The following is a 17214-nucleotide window of genomic DNA, read 5'->3' on the forward strand; positions in this document are numbered from 1 at the left end:
GCCGGCGCTAATGTGACACTCAATCGACGTGACGTGCTTGGCCCCAAGAGCCTCGTCTGTAAACGTCCATGTGGATATGTTAGTGCTGCCCCTGGTCAGCACCGCGAAAGGTACGCGAGGCATAGGACTTGCGGTTTGCGGTTGACACTACGCGTCTACCGGGGGGGAATGGTTAATTCTCGTGAACTTCAAGTTAGTGCAGACCGGTGGCAGAAGACAGAGCTTTACAAAAGACTAGCACTTACGCCTACGAGAGATCCTGGTTTTCTATAGACTGGAAGTACCACGCTAACCGTTCCCGCCCCGGGCAGAGGTGTAACCTATAGATGCCTGCCGGCCTGGATCAAAACCTTCTCAACAACATCACCTTCACAGCCCATCCGTAATTCGTCCTTGGCGCCTACTGCGGCCTCCCGATCGTGGAACCGAAAGTCTTCGATCCGGCAGGCTTGTTTATCTAGAGTATAGTGTCAAACTTCCCACAAGGACCTTTGTACGCCTTGACTCGTGATGTAGGGTATTTGAGCGCCGTTGTCATTTGAAATGTGGTGTACACATATCCGCAAGGCTGGCACTGGCGTCTTGGCCCAAACGCTCATGTTGCGTTCCTGTGTACAAGAAGACATGGAGATTGGACTGAGGCAGCAGCAGCATCGACATTCGACGGGCCTTCTTCGTTCTTTGCGTAACAGACTGGGGGATCGGGTAATCCCTGAGTCTAAACCAGAATAGCTCTAGTGCAAATGTGGGGTTATGGAGGACACACTTGTGACGCACATGGGAAGAGTATCACTGGGAATGGCTCTGATGTGCATCGATGGACGCGAAGTTGGTTCCCTGGAAGCTGGCCTTTTGTTGAGCACATGTACCTAGAGATATGAGTGTCAGAAAGGAAGAAAAGACGATCTTGCTCTATCTTAGTTCTTTGCATTGACGGCGGAAATCAAATCACCTCTGAAAAAATGAGCACCGATGGGATATTTCGCCCGAATACCACAACCCATCAAGATGAGTTGAGACAAAAGACAGGGACGGCCCAGCAGCCGGCTGTAAGATGCCGTCGATCCGGCAGGCGGTTTTGATAGTCGCCATAGTCAGAGGCGCATTGCATGCTTCCCAATTTCCGACCTGGCAAGCGATGGGATGGGTTTTCGCGGAATGCGGTGCGATGCTACCAACATCATTCAAATACCAACGGGGGTGCGGTTGTTTCGCAACCCATCCACAGTACACAGCACATGGCAAAGAACTAAAGATCCCGGAAAAAAAGACGATTTGATCATCTCTATAGATTGGACCCCTTAGACTCTCAGACCCTCTGCCTCCGGGCGTGTTCTCTTTTGTGCTTGGTCGACCGTCCTGAAAGAAAGACGGCACGAAGCGGAAGGGCTACACGAACACGGCATCAACGTTCAACAAAACCCCTATAAAATCTCCGGATTCCGGTCACGGGGTAGGGCAGAGAGAGAGGCGAGTATGGCATGTGTAAATAGACCTACCTATTCTATGTATGGGCACAAGAAGGCGCGTTTGCGGACCATGACATAGCAAACTCCTGTCTCCGGTCCTGCCATCGTTGACTTCCACTTATATTGTCGTTATTGTTGTTGCGTCCAGTCCGGTCGGTCCTGTTGCTCCGGCAGACGACCGGCAGAGTCAATATTTCCCGCCTTATCATAACCTGCCCAGTAGGATCGGCAGCTTTCGAAACGTGCTGGACTGGACGGGTCGGACGGTCGCTTTATTCCGTTGATCGGCAGATCTTCAGAAGGAGCGACGGCGCGAGGGCGCTTACCGGCTAGGCTTATAGTGTAGTGATGTACGTAAGCCGCCGTGGTTGATGACCTAAGGACAGTTTTTCGTGACCGTGACTATCGAAAATGTTGAGAAGTGACGGATCAGAGGATTTCGGTCAGATGAGACGGGACCGACGATGACTTCGATGTAGTTACAAGTGGAAGTCGCAAAGGATGAATGGATGTTGTTTCCCGTTCAATTTTCGATCGAGATGCACCGTCTTGGCGGCCAGACAGCCAAGAAATAGGCGTTTACAAGGGTGGCTTCTATGACAGCAGGAGCGGAGGAGGGGAAATTTTCTGTAGAGACTAAGCCAACTGCCAAGCCCAACAGGAGAAGGCGCAGTTGTCAGTCCCACTCGTCGTGAATCGGACGGAACTTTCCAACGGCAGCAAGAGCGCCGAAGCCCAGAACATGGGATGCCAGAGTTCCAGCTGCTGTGCATGGAATCGATGGATGGGCTTGCCGACTGCCGTTTCAAATGTTCAAATGGGTGTGACGATGGGGCAGGTGTGTCCCGATATCTCCCGAGATGCCACTGCATTTCGAGGGCTGCGGTTGGTTGTTGACGAAGTTGGGGAACAGAAAACCAACGTTTTGCAAATGATGGTTGGGTTTCTGTAGCACAAGGGGCTGTTGAAGATGGAATCTCTTTTTTTTTTTTTTTTCAATCTTTCCTTCTCAGGGTTGTATTGGTTGCTATTTTCAATATCCAGCTACCTCCCGCTCCTTCTGGGTTGCGTCTTCAATAACCAAAGAAATAGCTCACCAAGTTCTGATCAAAGATGTCATCGCGAAAAGCACGAGGCATAAACCGAATGCTTCTTCATTGGTGTGACGGGCAAACGAAATCACAAAAAAACCGTGAGGCATTTGACAACAGAAAATGTGACAAGGGAAGAAGGAACAGATGAAAATGAAATCAATGACCGTTGGACTTGCCGTCTGATCTCCAAAGTCTTGGAAACATGGAAGTCAAGAAGGAAAAAGCGGGGCCGGCAATAACGGTGACGCCGGACGGCGGCACGGCGGGGCGGGGAATGGAAGGCTCGACTGCTACAGGACCGGGACCCATCGGACAGTGGATGGAAGCCTCCTTCCTCGATGTGCTTCACAAACAAGAAACGGGAAAGTGCAAAAGCGAAGATGGAAAAGTGGCCGAGATTCTCCCCGTAACTCGCAAGAACCACTCACAGAAAAGGCCCGTAGTGTGCGTGGTTCATGCTATTGCTTCGGAGACGTTAACCACCATGCCGTCTTTGATAGCGGTCTGCAACTCTGAACATTAACGAAGATCTTTTCACTAGCTCCAAACGCCATGATCAACCAGCGTCTCTCTACACTAGGTGCTCTAAATGCATATCACTATCCTTGTCTATATCGTGGCATCTAACGCGCTGCATGATCCGCGCAATGAGAACATTTCCATCCGTAAAATGCTGCCATAGTATCAAAATGCTAAAATGAACACCGCCGGGTATCGCTAAACATAACCACGTCCGTCTGTCTATGGTGCTTCCCATTTTCCAAATCCTTTGAGCGTCTTGTTGGTCCTGGAGTGATCGCGCGGTTTGGTGACATTGAAACAGCGTCCATCACCACCTACACCTTTGCCCAGCGATTCTGGAACTTTGGCAGAGGCGCAGTCGGCAAACACTTATCAGCCTCACAACACCACCATCCTTTCGAGTAAAGGTGGTGTGCTGCCAATTTGCAGTTTGACTCGGTCAGGCCTCTTTGGTGAGCCGATAATAGTAGCTAGGCTGACGTCCAAGAAACTTAGCTTCGTGAACATTGCCGTAAAAGAGTGTTCCTGGCAGGAAAGGTATGTAGTATCCGAGGCCGGCACGCTCATTTGTGCGAACTGCTGCAAACACCACGGAAGCAAGCCAAGAAATCAAATCACACCGCTGTGAGGCCTCCACGGGTCAGGTAGAGCCGGTGCTCCCGGGTTCTGTTGGCTGTAGGAGGGTAGGATTCGTTCCCGCTCTCTCTCCTTTAGTTCCTCCATGTCCTCACGGCCTTGTCCTTTCCGCCAGATCCTACCATCTTGCCATCCGGCGACCAGTCGACGGCGTATACCTGGAAGCGAGTTAGAAAATTTTCATGGAGACACCGACGTCGGGGCTTTCGGTTCACATACCTCGTCTTCGTGTCCGGGAAGGTCCATGGCGAGAGTGCCAGTACGAACGTTCCATGCCTTGAGGGTAGTATCTTTGCTAGCCGTGATAAGAAGTCTGCTATCGGCGGACCAGGAGCATTGGTATACCTGAAGTATCAACGTGTTAGAACTTTCCCGTCATGGTAAGAGATGCATATTGGAAAGAACTTACGGGTGCAACATGGCCCCTCAAGCTCTTGAGGAACTTGCCGTCCCTAGCATTCCAGAGCTTCACACTGTTATCCCAACCAACCGAGGCAATCAGAGTGCCATCAGGAGAGAACTGAACCTGGTTCACCTTGTTCTGGTGTCCCAAAAGTCTAGCAACGGGCTTGGTACCGTTGTTGGTGGGATCCCACAGGTACATGGTAAAATCATCACTGGCAGATACTATCCGCTCAGCAACCTTGCCGTTGATCTTGGCCGCTCTCTCGAAACGCTCCTTAGCCTTCTCCCTCTTGCCCTCCTCAGTAGCAGGGACGTCCTTGGTGTGGTCGAAGTATGCGGTCCTAAGGGCATGGTCGCTGGACAGACCGATGTGGTTGATCCAGTGGGCATGAGATGTGAGGCTGTGTACCAAGGTGCCCTTGACGGCATCGAATACACGGATAACCTTGTCGTGCGAGCCAGTGTAGATCAGATCGGTTCCACCCCATCGCACGCAGGCAACGGAGCTCTTGTGACCGCTCAGGACATTCTCGGTGCGGCCTGTGTTGACAACCCAAATTCTGCAGGTACCGTCCTTGCTAGCACTGGCGATCCTAGGAGTGCCGTCTCTCCACAAGTGGTAAGGCTGCCACGCCGTCATCAACACCCATTTGGCGTGGCCCTTGAAAGGCTGACCAACGGGCTTGCCGGCCTCGGGGTCCCATATCCTCACTGTGCCATCCATGCTGCAGGTCGCTAGTTGCTCTCCATCGGGTCTCCAGTTGACGCCGAGAACCCAGCCGGTGTGTCCTTTCAGTGTGTGCTTCGGCGTACCGGTATTTGTGTCCCAGATACGGGCTGTGTTGTCGCCACTTCCGGTAGCAAGGCGACCGGACGAAATAGGAGAGAACTGGGCTGCGAGGATGGGTTGGCCGTGACCGGGAATGCGATGGGCAAGGCGCGAAACTGCTTGTACCCTGAAAACAGCCTGGGGCTCGGCGCTAAGTGTGATGGTGGTTCTACGCAGAGAGGTCAGCAAGGCATGTACGTGGTGTTTTTGCTCTTTCTTGGACTGTCATACTCGAAGGGGTTCTCGACGCCATGCTGCTTGAGAAGGCCGAGGAGGTCGGATGGGTACTGGTCGACAATGATATCCTTGCCGGGAATATGGATGCGGAATCGGTATGGGGTGAACTCTTCGCGGTCTCTCTCGAGTAGTGTGTTGAGCAAGACGGAGATGTTCTTCTCGGTGGCATCGGCAAAGTTGATTTCGATCACATCGGTCATCTGGTTGCCATCGCTGTCGACGAAGTTGGCCTTGAAGGAGCCGAGCTCGGGCGCCAGTATCGGGGCGACATCTAGCTGTGTTGTGGTGCGCTCAATCTCCTCTCTCTTCTGGCGCTTCGACGGGGGTGGTAGTACTGTCGCCATTTTGAATTCTGTTGCGCTGGAAGTTGTCGCTGGAATAGTGTTGCGATTCTCGACTTCCAAGTGTTGATGGGATTGGGGCCTTCTGGGTTTGCACTGCTGCCCCCTGCAAAGGCTGGACGCAGCAGAATGCGGGAAGTCCAAAATTTTGGCGGTGATGGCGTGCAAAACTCGCTTGGCGTGTCCCACTCCAATGGAGCTTTGACCCACAACTGCTTCCCATTGGTCTCCATATCAAGATGTTTATGGTTTAGCGTTGTTAGTGCTTCCCCACGGAAACGGTGGAGTTGTCTTTCGTTGTCGTCTCCTCCAGTTCGACATGTTGAATCCAAAACTTCGACTTGATCCATCATCATCATCCTTATCATCCGCTTTGTCAATATCCAGAACACTTCAATTAAACTTATCAACCATCGATTATCCCTATCGGCACCTCCATCTCATGCTCTTTCTATCTATACCTCTACTCTATAACTGAAACCCAGAGGAGGCACATAATCCAGCATGATGTCTTCTTTCCCCCTGTGCCATAAAAACCCGGGACATTCATAATAAAAAAGGCACTTTGAAACGATCATGGCAAACAACAACACGCAGTCTTACCAGTTCATCCGTCTTCGACTTAATGGACCAACACTCTCAAAGAACGCCCACGTTCATGATGGGAGGTCGGAGGATGAGCGTATACCTTCGTTCACTCTTGCTAGATATGCCATAAATTGGATATTTCTGGTATTGAACCAAAAAAAAACCGAATCCCCTCCGTGGTCGATATTTGGGCTTTGGAGACACTGATATCGCGGCTTAAAGTTATAATATTAACGCTATAAATAAGTTATTAAATTAAAATAAATTTGCTCCGGAAGGCAAAGAGGCACGACACCCGGTCTTTCGATCTGTCCCGATTGAAACTATGCGACCTATGAAATTTGCTCCGGTCCTTCGCTGCATATTCCGCTATCTATAAGGCAATTCTTCCCGTCACTCTTGGTCTTCATTCACCCAATGCCACTTACAAAGTATTGCGGCTGCTACTGGTCCCAAGTCAGATAAGGTCCGGGCTGGTATCGATGGCATCTGGTATGGCATCTGGTACTGCCTCTGGTACTGCCTCTGGTACGGCATCCAGTTGTACCAATATGGCTGTTGGCGGAAGCCCAAACCTCCTCGTCAAACAAACTACTTCTTCGGTCTGAGCCTTAAACTTAACCATCCATCTGTAATCCGAATCTAGCCTACACACTCCAGCTTCCCATTCCAAATCCTGTCTTCACCCTTACCCTACAGAGCTAGCCAACCTTGGATTTGGCAAGTAAAACGCTGCCACGGCAATAATGAGGTAGGCAGATGCCAAAAGTGCTCCCTCGAGGTAGTTACTCCTCCCATCCTTAACGAGAAAGTTCACGATGAAGGTACTAACGGACATGCAAACAGTCTCGAAGAGGGTAAAGTAGAGAGACATGTCTCGATCCATGATCCAGCCCAAGATAACCACTACGGGCGTCACAAACAGCGCAATCTGGATACTGCTGCCCAGCGCCACGCCTAGTGCCAAGTCCATCTTGTTCTTGAGTGCCACGCTCACAGATGTGATATGTTCGGCTGCATTGCCTACAATGGGGAGGAGGATTAGACCGATGAAGGCTTCGGAGATGCCTGTGGTTGCGTCTGCATCCCGGGCGACGATTGCATCAATGGAGTCCACCATGAACTCGGCACAAAGGGCGACCAAGCCGGTCGAGGCCAGAAGAAGGATGATGGCGGCTTTCTGTGACATGGCTTCCACCTCCGGAGTCTCCTGGGCCTCTGGCTTTTCCTCACTATTTACGGGCGTGCCCGGTATGCTGTCGACCACAATGGGGACTATTGCCGGTAGTTCCGGCAGCAGTAGTCCCGGCAAGGTGCGGCGCCGGGTCGCAACCGGCATAGACTGGACACGCCGCAGTGACTGTCCTTGTGGACCGTTCTCCGGTTGCTCTGCTTCGTTGGTGTTCTCCAGCATGGAGGCAACAGCAGTTGAAATCGGCCGGAGCGATCTGAGTAAGAACGGCGCAGTGCGAGGGGCCGTGTCCCGCTGTGCCTCCAAGTCACTGGCTAGGCTAGAACCATGATGTTCGTTGGTCCCAGAATTCTGGTCTCGGCCTTGCAACGTCTCAACATCGTTTGTTTCACCCTGCTGGCCCGGCCCTCTTGCGTCATTGACAGCGAACGTGTCAGTCTCAGGGTGGTTAGTAGGTTTGAGTTCCTGCGTCTGGTGGAGCGTGTCATCTGTGACAGCTGTCGTCCTTTCAGCGGCGCTGTGCTCCGTTGTGGTCACACCCCTGCTGTTCTCCTGTCTTCCAGCTGTGCCACCATCTTCGTTCGACATGGCCTGGGGCGCTTGTCGTGAGTTCTCATCACGAGATGAAGACGAGTTACGTCTAGAGTTGAAGTAATGAGCTACAGGGCCGGGTGCCGTTGCCTGCTCAATTACGTGCCTTGGCGTTGGCGCGTACAGATAGGAGTGCGATTGTAGCTGGAAGATGAGGTAGAGGAAGTAAACAAGGAGCAGGATGACACTGGTTCCCCGGCTGAGGGGTAGAACCTTACTATCCGCCTCCTTGACGTTTTTGAACGTGGCGTGGAACGCGGTTGGAAGCATCAAGCTCAGCACACTCAGTGTGAGCAAACAAGCGCTCATCTGGGTTACGGTGCTGTTGTAAATCTGCTCGCGATAGCGCAGACCGCCCCAGATGAAGCACATCCCCAGGATCAACAGGAGGTTAACCAAAATTGAACCAACGAGAGAGGCCTGGACGATCCGGATTTCGTTCTTTACCAGCGCAATTCTGTTGTCCGCGCACCATTCGTCAGCTTTGAGCCTTGGTTGATCGGCACAGCAGAAGACGCTGTGGAAGATCCTGTGGCGGATCAGGATTCACTCACATGAAAATGATTAGCTCAACAGCGTTTCCAAAGGTGACGTTCATCAGGGCAGCGACCGTGTCACCGCAACGACCGGCTACGCTTTCCGTCGCATGGCTGAGGAGCCCGGCCAGAGGAATAATCGCAACAGCGTTCATGCCGAAGACCACGCCAGCCGGCATGGACGTGAAGTCTGCAAAAAAAAAAAACAAGCAAGTCAGCAACCTGGGAGTCTCATGCGAGCAGCACATGACGACTATGAAGTGCTACATGTGCAGCTTATCCTGAAGGGTTAGGTGAGGTATCTCCCTAGAGCCTAGCCCTGAGAAGAGCCACTGGTGTACGGCCTTCTACCTAGCCTTGGAGCCAGCCTAGACCGCCCAGTGTCCTACAGTGAGGAGAATGTGAAGGGGATCTGATGGACTTACGGACGGCGAATGCCACCGGTACAAAGACCAGGGCTATGTTCAAGAAGCTCGAGAAAAGAATGCCTTTAGCGCAGGAGTAGAAGCGCGCAAGTGCCGAGGGCTTCTTCGCTTGTGTCTCTCCACCAGCAGTGAACGCCGGCGCTCCATCCACCTGACCAGACACCACTGAGCCATGGCGGCCGGTCTCGGCTGTCGTGATTGTGCCACGGCGGCTTCCACTCGCTCTCAAGATTGGAGTAGCATCAGACCTAGTTCGCACCAGAGGCGCTGGGCCATGAGCTTTTGCCCTTTCCCAGGTCCGGATTCTGTCTGTGACCCACAATGGTGTTAGTGAACGCCGCTTTTTGAAAGTTGATGCCGGGGAAAGGCGGATGTGAGGAGCTCAGGGCAACTCACGCATGACTGAACGGCTGTAGCACGCGGTCGTTGATCAGACTTCCGCTCACTTAACTCTGAAAGAGGAGAAAAGAAAGCGGGATGAACGAGTGTTTGGATCAGATACCAAGAGCTGACCACTGACTTAATTGAAGCAGAGCAGCTGGAGTTAGGAGATGAAGTTCTTTGTTTATAAAAAAATCTTTGCGCAAGAGAGACTCTGATGACATGTTTTCTGCGATGGCGGCATCACACGGCATTAGACTGCATCTGACTTGAAGCAGTTCACGGCATCAAATGAAGTATCACGCTTATGCAAGATCAACTGCATCTAGGGGACAGGAGTTGCATCGATAGCACGTCGGTGCTTCCAGGTCTCTTCTACAAGTCCTCTATTCCAATGATCAATCCATCTGTGACAGAAAGTCATAGAGAAAGGAGCAGAAACCAAGGAACAGTTACTGGCAGGCCATGCTGTGAACTTGAGTACAGAAAGGCAAACAACAACAAGTGAACATGCCGTGTACACAATACGTTATTCAGCAGTGATATCAGACACACAGACTCCGCGATCGTCTTCTATCCCGTCTACGATACGCTTCGTCGATGGCACAGACAGCTGAAGTCGAATCAAACCAATCAGCCATTCCCTTGCGAGTCACTTCATCACTGTTTCGAAACAAATGCTTAGATCCGGTGCCTGAATCAGTCGAGCCCATCTTTTTCATCTGATCTACAGCCGGGACTAACCTGGCAGATCTCCACTTCTAAGTAGAGATTTGAGATCTACAAGTACACCATAGATAGAGCATGGAAGGACTACCTCAGTAGCACTCATGTCCTTACTCGATCGACCTATTAAACTCATCAATGACACTAACCGGCTTCACGAACCTGCCCAGCGGTTCGTACTTCAGGTGGTCAAAGCCGAAAGCTTTGGGACCACCAAGATCGATGCCTCTCTGTGACCCCGTCCACTTGTCTGAAGCGGCGATTCCGAGAACAATGACCAGCAAGCCATACCGATACTCCGGAGTGCCCACGGCTTCACCGCTTTGAGCGTCGATAACCGATATCAGGTCCGGCACGATCGCCAGCACATCCTCTTGCTTCTCCAACTTCTTCTCGTCGTTATCGTCATCGTTAGAACCATCATCCTCCGGTATACGGATAGCAGCAATGTTCTCGTTCTTGAACGGGATCTTGATCCTCTTGCCAGTGAAGTCCTCCTCCCCACCAACACCTTGACCTCCAAGTTGTCCCCTTGTTCTCTTCTCACCGCCTGTTGTTGTAGTAGCACCATCCGACACATCCGTCCCCTCAATAACACACTCCCCATAAACATGCCCCATCCTCAACGTCCTCCTAACACCCACAATCTTCCCCTTGAACAACACCTTGGCTGCCCCCTTCTTGCCCCCACCACACTCCTCCACAATCGTCTCCGCCACCTCATCCAACCGATTCATCGCCCTCGCCCTCGCCACTGCCCTCCCCAGCCTCCACGCCTGCGACACCGTGTTCTCCACCACCCACCTCTTCATCTCCGCGCCCGTCACGGGGGGATCAGCCGCGCCCACCTGGCTGCCCATCTGGCTCAGCGCTGCACGAATGATCCTTTCCACGGCGGCATCCGACGCCGCCTTGGGCATCACCAACACGTTCCCATTCCCGTCTGCGACCGCGATGGGGCTCCAGATGGGCGACCGCTCGTTGAATACCACGGGCGTCGTCTGCCACTTGGTCGGGTACGCCCGCCCCATCCAGTCCCCGTCGACGCAGGGGATGTTCATGTTGGTGCTGGCGCCGAGCGTCATGCCTTGGAGACCGTTGCCGCCGCCGATTTCGAGGGCGATCATGTGCGTTGCTTTACCACCCTGACCGGAGGCTAAGGCTTTGTACAGCTCCGTCTGCGCTTGCATCATCTCATCGCCTTGCAGCTTCTCGATGCTCACCGTCGGCGAGCCGGCGCCGCAGCCGCAGCCGACGGCGGCGGTGTCGGGCACGTCCGCAGGGGAGACGACCCGTACCGAGGCGCCGGAGCGCAGGAGTTGTCGGAGGAGAATCATGGAGGCGTAGGGCGAGCCGCCGCCGCCGGTGCCGAGGATGTAGCAGCCTGTGGAGATGAAGGTGAGATCTGTTTCGGAGATGTGCCAGATGCGGTTGAGGACGGTGGGGGTGTAGGTTAGGACATCGACTTCTGCTGGTTGTGTCTGAGGCTTGGTCTTCTCTGTAAGGGGTTGTTGCTTGGAGGAGTCCTGCTCCAAGGCCTCTGATGGGACTGCCTCCTCCTCGTCGTCGCTTGACAAATCTGATCGTGTGAAGTCAAAGTCGCCGGCTGCGCGGACGATGAAACGAGTTTTGTTCTCGACGTACTGGCAAGTGTTCATGTTAGTCGTTTGCAACTTCCATCAATGATGGAATGTTCCTTCTTACCTGCAAAGGCAGCATCTCAATCTCAACGACCTCGACAGACTCGGGCGAAGCACCAGCTGCAATGGTTCTCTCGATAGCCTCCTTCTTGATCTCCTCCAAGAACTGATTCTCCGTCTTCGTCTCGGTCGACTTGATGGTGTCCACAACAGCACTGACGCGAGCAATGGCAGCTCCTATCGCGTTCGCAACCTCGGACCATCGGGGCTTGAGGACCTTGCTTGCACCTTGGAGCTCATCAGGAGCAATGACTGCACCACCGCCGACAAGAATAACTGGCAAGTTCTCTGGTGAAGTCTTCATGTTGTCGATTATCTTCTCGATCTTGCTCTTGACGATGGCCTGGAACTGCTGGGTCTCGGCCTCGGTCAGTGCGTCTTTGACAAGGCTGGCGTCGCCTATGCTGGTGATATCTGGGTTGGCGAGCACGGTGCAGTCCGTTGTGGTAAGCGTGCTTCCGCCGAAGAGCAGAGCTTCCTTGTTGATCCTGTAGCCTACACTGTCTGGCCCGACGGTGATGCCGTCTTTGCCCTTTCGGACAATGGAACCGCCGCCGAGACCGATGCTTCTGATGTCTGGGCATGAGAAGTTCTATAACACCCACAGTAGAACCCAAAGTCAGTCAACCAACACGAACACCGGGAACTTTCAACCTTTCACGGAGACCATCTTGGCAAAATAACATACCATTCTCACACCTGCCAACTCGCTATAAGCAGCCTGCTGTCTCGGAAACCCATTAGGCAATAACAACCCAACATCAGTGGTAGTCCCACCGATATCCACCACCATCATCGCCTCTCCCTCTCCCTGTCCGACCTCCTTCTTCCCACCCTCCTCCATGCCCTGCACCAAAAACGCCGCTCCCCTCATACTATTCGTCGGTCCACTCGAGAAAGTCTTAATCGGCAACTCCGCCGCCTTCTCCCCCTTCAAAATCGTCCCATCATTCTGCGTAATAAACACCGGCACACCCTTCAGTCCCAACCTCCTCACCGCCTCCCTAAACTCCCTAATCGTCCGCCTCGCAAACCTCAATATACTCGCATTCAAAACCGCCGCGTTCTCCCGTTCCAAAAACCCCAAGTTCGCCACCTCCTTCGAGCACACCACATCCACTTCTTGCCCACCTAATTCCCGCCTGACAATCTCTGCCGCCCTCTCCTCCTGTTTGTGGGTGGTATCAATGGGACTAAACACGCCATTAACCACCACCGCTTTGATCCCACCGCGCTTGCGGATTTCTTCACATTGCTCCACGATTTCGGCCTCGTCAATATCGCTGATCAACGACCCGTCTACCTCCAACCCGCCCTTCACGCGCGCGTGGTAGCCTAGGATCAACGAGCGCATGTCCTCGGGCCAGTCCACGCAGGGCGGGACGTGCTTGGAGAAGGGGCCGGACAGACGGAGGACGGCGACGCGCGAGAGACGGGAGGGGTCCCGCTCGATGACGGCGTTGACGAAGTGCGTGGTGCCGATGGTGACGCTGGCGATGGCGTCCTGGGGACGGATATCGGCGTGGGTGGCTTCAACTTGAGTGAACATGGTGGTAATGGCGGTGATGATGCCGTCGCTGGGGTTGGGCGTCGTGGCGGTCTTGTGGTGGGCTAGGATGCCCTTGGAGGGCCCAGAGGCCACCAAAGAGGGGTCAAGGATGACGCCGTCGGTGTTGGTGCCGCCGACGTCGACGCCGATGCGGAGGCGGCGGGTTGAGGGTTGGGAGGTCATTTTTTTTTGGTTGTGTTAACTGTCTTTGTGAGGTGCCTGGTTGAAAGTGACTTGAGAGGATGTGCCAGGGGCGAGTGTGGAAATTGGAGATGGAACTTTAGGTTAGCAGGAGTGGTTGATGAAGTGATGAAAGCGTCCGTTTGTCGTCAAACCAAGACACTTCGCTGGTGTCGGAGAGGCAATGAATGGAGAAGGATTCAAAAGGAAAAGATCATGAGCCCATCAAGAAGATGGACATGATGGTTATGACGCATGTCGGCCGGCCGGAGGTGTCTTCAAGGTGGGGGGAATGGAGACATTCGTGAACGTCGTCGGCGGTTTGCCCCACATCAACATGCGCCAATCCCTAAAAGAGGAGTTTAAAGTGGAGATGCGCGATTATCTGATCATCAGATAAGGGCGACCAGCTACTTGTAGACTTGTCATCTGCCTTCTTTTTCGCAAAACTTCAAATCATTTCTCACCCAGTGGCTTTTCCCCATGACTGACGAATTCTTTCTGCGGCATATCCCCCCGACGCCAGAGATGTTACGAAACCTTCTTTCTTGAGGGCGCATGCCAATGACACATGTGGGTAGCTCCCGAGCCCCCGACAGTCTTGGAAGCCTGGCCTCAGTTCCCATCTTTTCTCGCATTGCATTTCAACTTATTGGACAGACATGGTCTACGAAACTCTTGGTTGACAAAGAATCTTGACCTCGTCTCCCTCGCACTTCAATCTGCGGCCAGCATTCTTCTGGCTGCTGTGTAACACCATCAAGAAGATGCCATGATGAGACATCGGGTTTCTAATCAGAGGTCATTGGCCACCTTGACGGAATGTACGCACGTCAGTAGTCAATTGTGTTACTGATTTCAAAGTAGAATAAGGTACTCACCTGAGTGACCTGGAGGAAACGGTAGGCGGGGGCACGACTTCGAGCGCGTCGATTCGTGTAACTGGAAGATGAAGCTACCCCTCAGTGTCGGATATATCATATCCAGCTCTTCTTTCTCGCCCATCTTGCTTGTGCCATTCCGATAGAGCCAAGTGCTTTGCCGCAATAACCGCGAAAAAACAAGTCTTCAACCGCAACCGGAAACAATCACACCATGGCCAACACTCCCCTCAAAATAACTCAAGATACCTTCATCCCCCTCAACTCCCTCATCCTCATCACCGGCATCAACGGCCTCATCGCCAGCCACATAGCCGACCAGCTCCTCTCCGCCGGCTACCGCGTCCGGGGCACCGTCCGGAACAAGGCCCGATGCGCCTGGGTCGAGCCCTTCTTCACCTCCCGCTACGGCGCCAACCGGATCCAAGTCGTTGAAGTCCCCGACATCACCGCTCCCGACATCTGGAACGCCCACGTCGCCGGTGTCTCCACCGTCATCACCGTAGCCGGAGTCGCCTGGCTCGACGACAGAGACGTGCCCAAAGCCGTCAACGAAGAGCTCAAGTGTCTCCACGGCCTACTCCACGCCGCCAAGACGCACGCGAACACCGTCCAGGCGTTCATCTACACCAGCTCTTCGTGGGCGGCTTATACGCCCAAGGCCGGGGTCCGCAGCACTCTGACGGAGGAGTCGTGGAATCATGAGGCGGTCGCATTGGCTGAGGATCCGAGCATCACCGATGCGGAAAAGGGACTCCCTCCGTTCATGGCCATCAAGGTCAAAGTCGAAGAGGCACTCTGGGACTGGGTTGCGAGGGAGAAGCCCAAGTTTACGGTCAATGCGATGCTCATTTCCACCCGTCATTGGGCCTATCCTTGATCCCGGGAATCAGTCAGCCAGCACAGCCGGCTTGGTCAGGGCTTTGTACGATGGGAAGCCGAAGGAGGCAATCGATGTCATTGCTACTCTCGGACCGCAGTGGTCCATTGATGCCCGAGACGCAGGTCGGCTGTATCTGGGCGTGTTGGTGTCGGGGCTGACTGGATCGAGGGTCTATGGGTTTGCGGAGCGGTTCAATTGGAACCGGACTCTGGACATTTTCAAGGAGTTGTATCCCGAGAAGAAGGACTGGGTGGAATTGCCGAGATCATATCAATGTGATGAATCGGAGATTATGGGAGACATCTCTCTCTCATTGTTGCGTGCTGTCGGACAGGAGGGATGGACGAGCTTGAAGGAGAGCATCAAAGATGCGGCGGAGAGTTTTGGACAGTCCTAACGGAGACTTGAAAGCATGATGGAGCCGGGAGAGTGCATGGTCTTAGGACGGATACTGATGTCATCCGATGCCTCGGTCCCGAACATCTCGTCCAATCTCGTTCTAGGCACCCACCTTCGCTTGTCTCCTTTTTCTCCCGGTCGGTTTCTTTTTCTTCTTTCAGCAGTGTGTTCACGGTACCTGCAGTAGCGTACACCTCCTCCGGCATGTAAACGTTAGCGCGGTGAATTGCAAAGTGGCGATAACTTCAATCTTTGTACAAAAGATGAGAGGTTTTCTCACCCTTAAACCCCTAAATATTGTAAGGTGGCGGTACCACGCTAACCGTTTACACGTGTATTCGCCGGAGGAGGTGTACGAGATTATGTGATATTACTAGTAATAATCAATATGGGGTTCAACGTAGCTTGATTGTGTGTGTGTGTGTAAGACTGGCTCTACAGACTCGAAGCTCTAGCATCTAGATAAATCCCGCATATCCTAGCCCAATTGGGTACGTACACGCCCAATAAATCCCCTAGTCTCTAACACACCCCCTTAGATTTAGTATATAAACTACGCCAAATCTACCCAAATATACCCTAAAATATCCTAAAATCCTTCTAAAACTAACTAGAAATAATATTATTCTCAAATTACTTCCTCGTTACAATAGCTTTCAAACTTTTACTCGTAAGAATTTTACTTTATTACACTTACCGTTACACTTACCGATTCGTTACCCGAATCCTCCTTTACAAAATCCTCCATACCCTTTAAACGGCCTACAACAATATCTCCGCTATTAAATTCTCGCAATTAAATTTATAACCGCTATAACTCTACGAATCCAAATTACTCTATAAATCTCAAATATACTACGGGAAGGAAATTCTTTATAAAGCTATCTACAATTTACTCCTTAATAAGTACATAAATTATATCTACTAACTTCCTCTCTTATACTTACTTTAACCAATATTTACATACATTAACGTACTTAAATTTAATTACAAACCGAACTCCCTCCTTTACAACAAATTATATTATCTATTTATTATTATAACCTATAGGCGTAGCCTCTTAATTTTCGAATCCTAAAGTAAATTCGTTAAAGAAACGGCGGACGTAAATTACCTCCTTAATTCCTTAATTAAAAGATAATGATTTAACCTTTATAAATAAAATTATAATTATATCTTATTTATTAGTAGGCCAATTAATAATAGCGCCTAATAATTTAAATATAAATACTTGTAAACTCGTTCGATTAAGAGAATTATCTATAAATAAAGAATTAATTATAATATAGAAATCCTAACGGTTTTTACTACCTAATTGAAAACTATAATTTTAAATTATTAGAAAGTAAAAGAATACTCTAATTATAATTACGTAATATACTAAATTAAGGTTTGAATTAAATCGAACGAATCTAGAGACCGAGAAGGCTACGTTTAGTCGCAACGTAATAATAATATAAAGAATCGAACTAATTTTAACTTAATATATATAAATCTCGTACGGGGCTACGTTATCTTAATAAAATAAGAGTTCTTTCCTAATTATAGGCGTAGAGTACAACTTCTTTATACGTTTAACCTTCTCTACGATCTTCTAAATATAGTTGCGCTATAATAATTAAATTAATTTCTTCTCTCGGTCTCGAATAA

At 51.5% G+C, this 17214-nt stretch overlaps 4 protein-coding genes across 4 annotated transcripts; 1 reads left to right on the forward strand and 3 right to left on the reverse strand.

Moving 5' to 3' along the window:
* Positions 1-3557: 3557 nt before the first annotated feature.
* B0H65DRAFT_50107 (WD40-repeat-containing domain protein) lies at positions 3558-5805 on the reverse strand. The gene is made up of 4 exons (XM_062827838.1): positions 5187-5805; positions 4131-5124; positions 3941-4066; positions 3558-3879 (listed from the first exon to the last, which is right to left on the reverse strand). The coding sequence occupies exons 1-4, from the start codon at positions 5534-5536 to the stop codon at positions 3796-3798; spliced, it is 1554 nt and encodes a 517-aa protein (XP_062686881.1). The 5' UTR covers positions 5537-5805; the 3' UTR covers positions 3558-3795.
* Positions 5806-6809: 1004 nt separating this feature from the next.
* On the reverse strand, positions 6810-9172 carry B0H65DRAFT_417091 (calcium/proton exchanger; the record flags this gene model as incomplete). Its single annotated transcript, XM_062824066.1, has 4 exons — positions 6810-8361; positions 8459-8630; positions 8866-8980; positions 9017-9172. Coding segments are annotated over 4 exons (1995 nt in total), but the record flags the coding sequence as incomplete, so codon positions are not given.
* Positions 9173-9938: 766 nt separating this feature from the next.
* On the reverse strand, positions 9939-13846 carry B0H65DRAFT_516451 (uncharacterized protein). The gene is made up of 3 exons (XM_062828668.1): positions 12361-13846; positions 11677-12264; positions 9939-11615 (listed from the first exon to the last, which is right to left on the reverse strand). Exons 1-3 carry the CDS (start codon positions 13402-13404, stop codon positions 10083-10085), a joined length of 3165 nt encoding a protein of 1054 aa, XP_062686883.1. The 5' UTR covers positions 13405-13846; the 3' UTR covers positions 9939-10082.
* Positions 13847-14496: 650 nt separating this feature from the next.
* Positions 14497-15562, forward strand: B0H65DRAFT_505406 (uncharacterized protein; the record flags this gene model as incomplete). The annotated part of the gene is made up of 2 exons (XM_062827989.1): positions 14497-15142; positions 15180-15562. The coding sequence occupies 2 exons, from the start codon at positions 14497-14499 to the stop codon at positions 15560-15562; spliced, it is 1029 nt and encodes a 342-aa protein (XP_062686884.1).
* Positions 15563-17214: the final 1652 nt, after the last annotated feature.

The sequence above is a fragment of the Neurospora tetraspora genome (genome assembly GCF_033439725.1).
Source record: "Neurospora tetraspora strain CBS 560.94 chromosome Unknown B0H65scaffold_1, whole genome shotgun sequence".
Lineage (NCBI taxonomy): Eukaryota > Fungi > Ascomycota > Sordariomycetes > Sordariales > Sordariaceae > Neurospora > Neurospora tetraspora.

Bases quoted from the DNA above. Each gene is read 5' to 3' on its own strand.
- B0H65DRAFT_516451 (XM_062828668.1), bottom strand. From the start codon at position 13,404: ATGACCTCCCAACCCTCAACCCGCCGCCTCCGCATCGGCGTCGACGTC. The intron at 12,265-12,360 runs GTATGTTATTTT...TGGGTGTTATAG, and splicing joins AGTTGGCAGGTGTGAGAATG to AACTTCTCATGCCCAGACAT. The intron at 11,616-11,676 runs GTAAGAAGGAAC...AACACTTGCCAG, and splicing joins TTGAGATGCTGCCTTTGCAG to TACGTCGAGAACAAAACTCG.
- B0H65DRAFT_50107 (XM_062827838.1), bottom strand. From the start codon at position 5,536: ATGGCGACAGTACTACCACCCCCGTCGAAGCGCCAGAAGAGAGAGGAG. The intron at 5,125-5,186 runs GTATGACAGTCC...CTCTCTGCGTAG, and splicing joins GGCGTCGAGAACCCCTTCGA to AACCACCATCACACTTAGCG. The intron at 4,067-4,130 runs GTAAGTTCTTTC...TTGATACTTCAG, and splicing joins TGAGGGGCCATGTTGCACCC to GTATACCAATGCTCCTGGTC.